The 9836-nt window shown below is 33.3% G+C and overlaps 1 protein-coding gene across 1 annotated transcript; it reads left to right on the top strand.

The window, feature by feature from the left end:
- The first annotated feature begins 2616 nt into the window (after positions 1-2616).
- Positions 2617-4181, top strand: LOC129747496 (39S ribosomal protein L39, mitochondrial). The gene is made up of 5 exons (XM_055741748.1): positions 2617-2841; positions 2999-3181; positions 3240-3482; positions 3547-3992; positions 4055-4181. The coding sequence occupies exons 1-5, from the start codon at positions 2787-2789 to the stop codon at positions 4112-4114; spliced, it is 987 nt and encodes a 328-aa protein (XP_055597723.1). The 5' UTR covers positions 2617-2786; the 3' UTR covers positions 4115-4181.
- Positions 4182-9836: the final 5655 nt, after the last annotated feature.

The following is a 9836-nucleotide window of genomic DNA, read 5'->3' as shown; positions in this document are numbered from 1 at the left end:
TAAATCAAATGTGATTTTTTTCGTTTCATGCATGCGAAGCTCAGCTGGAGCTCCTTGAGACGTATTATTCCGGAAAAAAGGATCACTTTCCAGAAGCCTAACGAAATAATTTTCAATCATTGAGATATATTTTTTTCTTAAAGCTCGAATAAAGTCACCATAAGATATTTTACTCTTTTTTAGAAAATGAAGTTACTATTACTTAATGCATTTAGCGAAATAAATATCGCCAATGCGTTACTTTTTTGCGCAATATAAGAAAAAAAAATTAAACTCTGGAAATGTCTCCAGTCTTTTTATTTGAAAAACTAGTCCAAAAATCGTAATATGAAATGAAAAAAACGAATAAAGACAAAAAAGACAAAAAAGACAAAAAAGACAAAAAAGACAAAAAAGACAAAAAAGACAAAAAAGACAAAAAAGACAAAAAAGACAAAAAAGACAAAAAAGACAAAAAAGACAAAAAAGACAAAAAAGACAAAAAAGACAAAAAAGACAAAAAAGACAAAAAAGACAAAAAAGACAAAAAAGACAAAAAAGACAAAAAAGACAAAAAAGACAAAAAAGACAAAAAAGACAAAAAAGACAAAAAAGACAAAAAAGACAAAAAAGACAAAAAGACAAAAAAGACAAAAAAGACAAAAAAGACAAAAAAGACAAAAAAGACAAAAAAGACAAAAAAGACAAAAAAGACAAAAAAGACAAAAAAGACAAAAAAGACAAAAAAGACAAAAAAGACAAAAAAGACAAAAAAGACAAAAAAGACAAAAAAGACAAAAAAGACAAAAAAGACAAAAAAGACAAAAAAGACAAAAAAGACAAAAAAGACAAAAAAGACAAAAAAGACAAAAAAGACAAAAAAGACAAAAAAGACAAAAAAGACAAAAAAGACAAAAAAGACAAAAAAGACAAAAAAGACAAAAAAGACAAAAAAGACAAAAAAGACAAAAAAGACAAAAAAGACAAAAAAGACAAAAAAGACAAAAAAGACAAAAAAGACAAAAAAGACAAAAAAGACAAAAAAGACAAAAAAGACAAAAAAGACAAAAAAGACAAAAAAGACAAAAAAGACAAAAAAGACAAAAAAGACAAAAAAGACAAAAAAGACAAAAAAGACAAAAAAGACAAAAAAGACAAAAAAGACAAAAAAGACAAAAAAGACAAAAAAGACAAAAAAGACAAAAAAGACTAAAAAGACTAAAAAGACAAAAAAGACAAAAAAGACTAAAAAGACAAAAAAGACAAAAAAGACAAAAAAGACAAAAAAGACAAAAAAGACAAAAAAGACAAAAAAGACAAAAAAGACAAAAAAGACAAAAAAGACAAAAAAGACAAAAAAGACAAAAAAGACAAAAAAGACAAAAAAGACAAAAAAGACAAAAAAGACAAAAAAGACAAAAAAGACAAAAAAGACAAAAAAGACAAAAAAGACAAAAAAGACAAAAAAGACAAAAAAGACAAAAAAGACAAAAAAGACAAAAAAGACAAAAAAGACAAAAAAGACAAAAAAGACAAAAAAGACAAAAAAGAAAAAAAGAAAAAAAGACAAAAAAGACAAAAAAGACAAAAAAGACAAAAAAGACAAAAAAGACAAAAAAGACAAAAAAGACAAAAAAGACAAAAAAGACAAAAAAGACAAAAAAGACAAAAAAAACAAAAAAGACAAAAAAGACAAAAAAGACAAAAAAGACAAAAAAGACAAAAAAGACAAAAAAGACAAAAAAATAACAAAAAGACAAAAAATACAGAAAATATCATAAAAAATAAAATAATTTTTCTAACTAAATATGTGTTGTTTTTAGCTGATATTGAAGGGAAACTAAATATAATTCAAGTTTTTTTTTTATTTGGTAAGGATTTTTAGATGTTATTCTCCTTTCTCAAATTGAATCAAAATCAAAAATTTTAAATTGGTGTTCTTCATTCAAAAACCAAACATTGATCAAACTAAAATTAGAAATTGAAAATTATAACTTAGAGCAAGTTCACTGGTGTTGGGAAAAAGTGGTAGAAATTTCGTCACTTTTTGCACATTTTGAAAATTTTGCCATGCAAAAGCATTTTCAAGATCAGTGGCCTTCAAGTTTTTCTATAACACGTGTTCTATTTTCGCATGCTGTGATGCAAAAATAGCAATATTTCTATCACATACGGCTGAAATAGAAACAGTGTTGTAAAAAAATATAACGCCCCAAGATCTTGAAAACGTTTTTGCATTGTAAAATTTTTAAAATGTCAAAATTTCTACCACTTTTTCCCAACACCAGTGAACTTGCACTTAGGTTTTGATAGTTTGAATTGAATCAGGTTGATATTCTGTAGCCACCGCGCTACCTGGTGGTGGGTTTCAGAAGCATGTGCAACGAATCACCCCTTGACCATATTGCGATGGAATACTTTTTCAATGGGTCTTAAAAAGAGTTTAACAAAATGATGATTTTCTATGTTACGAAGAAAAAAAATCAATACAAAACGATTAGTTTTAGCTTACGATGTGATTGAGCAACGACGGCAAAATTGATATTTACAGTTTTCGACAGTTTGAAACCATACGTTAAAAACCTATGAGGGCTAACTTCAACGTTTTGACATTTTTTTTTTGCATTTTCGGCCGGCTGGATTTATTATGTAAACAAATAAACATTGTGATGTGCTCGTGCTTTTTCAGCAGTAGCAGTGATTCTCCGTAATTTTTATTTTCTGTACGATTGATTCTATTGGAAAAGTGCTTATTCTTCTTCAGAGTTCAGATTCACAATAGTTAAACCTGGTGCCATTCGAGTAACATGGCTTTGAAAAGCTCAGTCACCGGTTTGAGTCGCTTTCAGTTCCACCCACAACGTAAGTATGATGAGTTATTCAATCAAAGAGAAAGAAAAATTATTGAGTCAATTTGAAGTATTGAAAGATTCGGACTAGTTTTAGTTATTGACGTTATTGAAGAAAATCAGACCGATCATATTGTTTAAAATTGCTCAACTGTGTTTTTCTCTCGCAGGATTTTTTACGATGTCTCCTAGGCTCAGCACCTTAGCTAGTGAGCTATTCACCAAAGAACAAAACCGGCAGAGGGAAAAAGTGGGTCGAATTGAAAAAATCGAAATCCGCTATCTGGGTACCCCTCAGGACACCACCCTGATCATGAACCGCAATCTATCGACGCCATACGATTGTGCTAGACGTGAGATACATTTCACCGTAAGGCAAAACTTTCAAATTAACTAAATTTTCTTTCACAGATATCGGTGAAAAGTACTGCCGGATGTCGGCACTGGCCCTGCTCGATAACAACACTCCCTGGGACATGCGCCGCCCTTTGGAGGATTCCTGTACCCTGCAGCTGCTAAATTTTACGTCTGCCGAGCCACATCTGGCAAACAAAGCCTTCTGGAGGACGTGCTCATTCCTGTTAGGGGCCATTCTGCAGAAAAGCTTCAAGCCGGAAGCCGGACTGCTTTTGCACAGTTTTCCCAAACCCAACAGTAATAATCTAATTTCCTAAAACTCATAACCATTAAAGTTAAACAATCATCTTTTCATTTGCAGTCAAAACTGGTAGCTTTGTGCATGACATCGCCCTTGCTAAGAGCGGTTGGAAACCAACGGTTCAAGAACTGCGTGCTCTTTCGATCGAAATGATCAAGTTAGCTCAGCAGGACCTACCGATTGAAAGGTTGGATGTAAGTTTAGAACTGGCCCAGGAAATGTTCAGTGATAACCCCTTGAAGCTGGAGCAGATTCCTAGTATATCTGGGCAACATAATGGATCTATAACGGTGTACCGGGTAGGAGAGCATTTGGACATCAGTAAAGGGCCAATGATCAGTTCAACTGGGTTGCTGGGTAAATGCACGATAGGAGCGGTGCACGCTGTTCCTAAAATCGAGGCCGATAAACACGCTCTGTATCGCGTTCAGGGTGTCGCCCTTCCCGTCGGATTGCATTTGAATCACTTTGCTTATGGAGTGCTGGAGGATCGCGCGAAAAAATTGGTAAGTGTTTGAGTCGTCAATAGTTTTTTTTTTCGATTATTAAAATTCTTGCTCGTTTACAGAATCCAGCCAAACTTCCAAATGAGCCATACGAGGAAACCTTAGCTGAACAAGTAGCTTGAAAAAGTATCAACTCTAGTTTCAAGTTGCTATTGAAAAATATAACATCCATATAAAAACTACTACAACTACAAAAATCTGAAAGAAATTCATTACACAAATAAGTTTTTTCGGAGAAAAAAGTGCTCGATATCAACATTTAAAAATCTTAATAACCATCCAATAGATGGTGCTATCGGTCAATGATTTGTTTCCTTGGTGCATTTCTAAATATGATCTTTGAATATAGACTGCAATCCTTTTAATTTGCAAATTTTCTAGACACAGCTGTTATCAGTAAGTTCAGGAAACGAGGTACTAAGTCTAGACTAGATATACAGCCTTAATTTGCTAATATTTACTTCCTCGTGAATCTTCAAAGCCATCACTTGATTTGATCAATTATTCGAATAAACAGCACAGCTGTTTTAAGTTTTCAAATATTTGCCTAATAATTGTTGTGCGATTTGGTCCCAGTCTACCTCACTTGTTCTGTAGGGCAAACAAGTGGAATGCAACGGGTATTTAAAAGGGCAAAATTGTCGTTTTATACCATTCGTATTTCAACTAACGTAGCAGCAACATTTCGTCGAAGATACCGATCAAGTAACTTACATAAAACGTCAAAATGAATCCCTCAATTGTGTTTGCTGCTTGTCTGGTTCTGGTTTTATTTTCTAAAAGCTTCGCATTTCCACAAGATCTCGTCCTCAGTGACAGAGCCAATACTTGGTTGGATGAGCTGCCGCCTGAAGAATCGATCCAGCCGGACAGCTCTAGATTGAAGCGGGCCACCTGTGATTTACTGAGCGCATTCGATGTCAACGACAGTGCCTGTGCGCTTGGATGCTTACTGCGCGGGAAAAGTGGTGGATACTGCAACAGCCAGAAAGTTTGCATCTGTCGGTGAGCTGTGTTTTGAAAGTGTCATCACAAGGATTAAAAATAACTGCATCTACTTGGGAATGATTGATTTTGCTTAAAAAAAAAATCAAACAGAATAAATAAATTTAAAGACAAAGTTATCCAAATGATAGGAAAACTAGTTTGAATTGAATAAGAAACTGCAATTATTTTCCACTTGACTGAAATGACAAAATAAATAAATAATTTTTCAAAAATGATAAAAAGAAAAAAATTCAGTAATCAAAATAAATAGTACAAAAATATGATAATAACATAAGTAACAAAAATCAGGTACAAAAATATTCTAAATAACAGAAAGAAAATGGTTGTTTTTTGTTGTTGTTTTTTTCTTAGATTTGAAATTTTCGGTAATTTTCAAAATTTTGTGTTTTACCACGTGGAGGTCTTTTATCACGGCCTCAAGAGAATCGACGTGGGATTATTAAGTAAGTACCTAAGTTGAAAATTTTTAGATTTTTTTCTATTTTATGTTATTTTCTATTTTTTTTTATTTCGTCATTATTTTCATTTTTGCAAATTTTATAGTTTTTATAGCATTTATTTTTAACTTTTTTTGAAGTTTTTTGGGGTTTGTTTTGTTTTGTGAATGTCTTATGAATATCAAATTTATAGAAATAGGTGCCAAATAGAACAAAACAACAATGATGTTATCTCAATAAATTTGAAAAATAAATATTTTTTTGAATTATTGTGCTTTGTTTGAAAAATTTGACAAAATTTGAAGATCTTTTTTCATCACTTTAAAATTTTTCTCACATGAAAAAATTACAATGAAAATATTTATTACAATACGTCAATCGTTAGAGTATAATATGAACTTCATAATGTCATATTTTCAAAGCAATAGTAAACTCTCAATATTTTTTATAAAAAGTTTTCCAAAATGTATATTATGGGTATAGTTGATCCCTAGAGCCCAACAAGATATATTTTTCTTCTTGATGGATTGTGATAGTTAATTATCATGAAATTACTAATATCTGTTCAATAACCAATGTTTATCCAGTAATTACCCGTGAAAATGGACTAAAAATACTGTATTTATCTAAAAACTAGAAAATTGCGCCTTAAAGTATGCAATCACTTTAGGGTAGTAGACAAACTTTAAGTGTTCTCTGTATCTGATACTTACAAACTGTGAAATGAGAACTAATATGGCAAAAAATCGTCAACGGATCTATTATCTTCGGATTTTACTAATTTTTTGCGTAGGGTTAGGGCATCAAGTCTCCTGTAACCTAAAAAATTTCATATTTTTTTAGTTTCTCGAAAATGCTTCTAGTTCATCTACGAGCTTTTGGAGCATTTAAACTTGAAATTACACACTATCAGAAAATGCAAAAGACGGTGAGTTCCTAAAATTTCTCTAAAAGATATGATGAAAATAAGGAAAGGGGATCAAGTATCCCCATTCTCCCCTATGACTTTTTTTTATTTTTATGATTTATGTAGCCTTTTATCTATGTAGCCCTTGTAAATTTTGTAGTTGCTGTTTCTTTTGAATTTTTGGTCAATTTAGTTACAATTATCATTTTTTTTTATTTTTGCTTTTTTATGTATTGTAAATTTTTTTGACTGGCAAATATATATGAAATTTTTTTTTTTTTTATGTAGATGGATGTACATTATACGGTTCGAAAGATCTTGACGAAACATGAAAAGGTTACTACAAAGCTGACTTTCAAAAGCATCTGCATGCCGACTAGATATGGAAATTGGTCCACTACCTAAACATCTTTGCGCCTATTTTCTTGAAATAAAACTAGGTAGGGAAAGTGATACTTCTTCAATTCATAACTTTTTTTCTCTATCGGTAGATTCTCTTGCCTCCATAATAATTCGTCAAAATCTTTCAAACCCTAACCCAAACCAAATTTCCCCAGTCTTTTATTAATTTTGGGTTTAAACTCTGTGTAAATATCTGTACTGTTATAAACTATGCGGCATTTGATGTGCCAAATATGTATTTAGACTTATTGAAACTTTATAGTTTAAATTACTTAACGTTAGTTAGATACACAATTTTAATATTTGTTCAATTTTGTTCATTCAAAATAAACTCTTCAGAGGTTTTATTTGTTAGTCATACCTACCTAGTTCCAAATTTTAAAAGTTCAGCATTTTCAATTTATTTGTATAGTCATTATTTTATAATTTCATTAATTATTATTTTTATTAGTTAGTGTTTTTTTTTATTTTTTTTTTTTTGGTTCGATTATAGTCGCTTTAAAAATTGTATTTAATAAACCTACTTGGTTAAAAATCCCTGAGAAAAAAGGAAAAAGGTCATTTTTTCTCAAGCAATTTATCAAATATTGCATTAAAATGCTGTTAAACGTTGCTCAATCAACAGTTGAAACTTCAACGGGTTTTGTAAGTACCTAAACGTTGCATTTTCAGTTAGATTTACAAACTTTCCAAATTTCAAAGCCAATGTCAGAGAACCCAAAACCTCAACCCTACGGACGGATTTACAAAAAAAAACATTGTTTGAAAATTTATAGTTTTTGATATATTTGTAAAGTCATAACGCATAATGCACCAATTGCAGTAACTTTGGTTTTGTTCGAATCAATTTTTCATTTTTTCTGTCGAAAATGTTTTTTAAAGAAAAAGCATAAGGGTGTTGCATACATTTAGGGGTAAAAAATACTTCAAAAATTTCACTTGCTGAAATAGTAAAAATTCATGTTTGGATGGATGAAATTTTTAAATTAACATACGGGTGATGCAAAAAAGTAATATTCCAACATACGGAAACGAGATTCAAAAAGGGGAATCTTTGATTTGCATTTTAGCTCAGACTGATAACTGAATTATAAAAATATTCATTTAAAAAAAATGGTGTTAGTCCGAAAAATATTATTGCGCCAGCACATCGAAAAATGTATAAATTTGGCATCAAATATGTAAAAATTTGTAAATCTATCACTCGATTTATTTAAGTTTTATTTGAGAATCAAAAATTTTAAAAAGTTATCTCACGATGTGAGAAACTACAGGGCTAGAAGTTGGTCACTTTTTAGTAACTTTGTCACTTTTTTCAGGCTGGTCACTCACAAGTTACTTTTTTTGAAATTTGGTCACTAAAATCACTATTTTTTAATAATTTTCTACTTCTAATTGATCATTCGTCTCGTATCGCTCATAGTGAACAGTCGCGTTTCGAGATTTCGTCCAATATATCCGGGTGTTTCGTTCCGTTCGGGCGTTTAATACGGTGTTTTGTACCGCGCTATACGTTTTTCTGCCAAAGGCAGACCCCAGCTCGCCAAAGTGGTGCTATTATAGTGTTGGTCGACAAAAAAAAAAGGTTTTTTTCTGGCTAGCTGACTGCCCTCAACTGGTCACCACGAGGGCCGCCGCCATTGTTTGACTCATCATCATCATCAATCTGGTCGTTCTTGCTCGAGCCGAGACTTGACGTGGCAGCCATCTTCGAAGAAGGACCACGTGGTTGGGATCACCACTGAAGGAGCCAATCAAAACAAAAATCAAGTTTGTTATACTTTTCTTACTTTTCTCTATTTCTAATTCTATTTTTTCTCTATTATATATTTCGATCAAATTGAGCTTCGCTTTTATTTTCATGAAATATGAGCGAAGGCGGGGGGTCGGACCCGCCAGAGGTGGATGGTGAGCAAATCATCTATGAGGATGAGGAGCATCTGGAGGATTCAGCTGTAGCTGGTTCTTCGAATGCTCATCCTTCTCCGCCAGTTGATATTGCTACTCCATCTGCAGCTGCGGGAAAAACAACCCGACTCCGAGTTTATCCTGATAATTCATCCTCTTCTGGGCCGGGGGTGGTTTTCATCCGGCCCAAAACTAACGGAAAACCATTAAATTTAGTGCAGATCACGAAAGATCTGGCTAGGTGGCCCTCCGTTACCACACCCAAAATTCAGCCTCTGTGCCAATGGCGTGTAGTCAATTTCATAGCATCATTGGTACAAGAAGATAACGCGACCGGCACTGATTCGATTTGCGCCCACCGGCATTAACCTCCCAGGGCAACCGAATTGCGTATGTCTGAATGAAACAAAATAAAAACGTTTTCGCGTCCCTCCCCATCGCATCACAAGCCGAAGAAGGATGGAAATAAATACCGGCCAACACCAGGCAGCCAGCGAACCGAGCACTGTGCGTGTGAATGTAGCAAAAGCAACAACAAAAACATCCTTCTAATTCAATCGACCGGCAAACACGGCTAAGCTGTGCGTGTGTATGTAGCAATAGCAACAACAAACACATTCCTTCAATTCACCGGCAAACAACACCGGCCAAGCTGCCCGGCTTCAGCAGCTGTGTATATGTAGCGTGTGTATGTAATAGCAGGCAGTAAGCAAAGCACAGTTCTCATTCAATGGGTTTCCCGTTCCTTCACTCCCGTTCCCTTTCCCGTTTCCATCTTAAGACAAAGGAATGCATTGAAAGGAGGCCAAACGCCGGGAAGCCGCCGTTGTACGTTTTTTTTGTGATTGATCGGTAACAGAAAGCCTATGACAAATATACCTCGTCCAGCATGAAGCTCGAATAGTACACTGGTTATGATGTCGGACTGGCATGACGGTGATTTGAGTTCGAATCTTACCACAGCGATGTGGTTTTAATTTTTATTTTCTTGTTTCTGGGATGAATTATCCAATAGGAAGGAAATCCCATAAAATGTTTTTCTTGTTTCGCTTGAATGTAGTGGTCATCATTTTGGTTGGGAGCCGAGTCCTTATGCCAGTTACGGTTTTTCAAACATACCGTCTTCGGCACAGTGCACATTTCAGCGCATTATCGGCACAGAGATTTGCTAAATAGGCATAG

Source organism: Uranotaenia lowii, chromosome 2, assembly GCF_029784155.1.
Source record: "Uranotaenia lowii strain MFRU-FL chromosome 2, ASM2978415v1, whole genome shotgun sequence".
Taxonomy (NCBI): domain Eukaryota; kingdom Metazoa; phylum Arthropoda; class Insecta; order Diptera; family Culicidae; genus Uranotaenia; species Uranotaenia lowii.
This window is presented reverse-complemented; position numbering and strand designations above follow the sequence as displayed.

Coding starts and splice junctions, on each gene's coding strand:
- LOC129747496 (XM_055741748.1), top strand. CDS start 2,787: ATGGCTTTGAAAAGCTCAGTCACCGGTTTGAGTCGCTTTCAGTTCCAC. Junction 3,483..3,546: donor CAGTTTTCCCAAACCCAACA/GTAATAATCTAA, acceptor TTTCATTTGCAG/TCAAAACTGGTAGCTTTGTG. Junction 3,993..4,054: donor AGGATCGCGCGAAAAAATTG/GTAAGTGTTTGA, acceptor GCTCGTTTACAG/AATCCAGCCAAACTTCCAAA.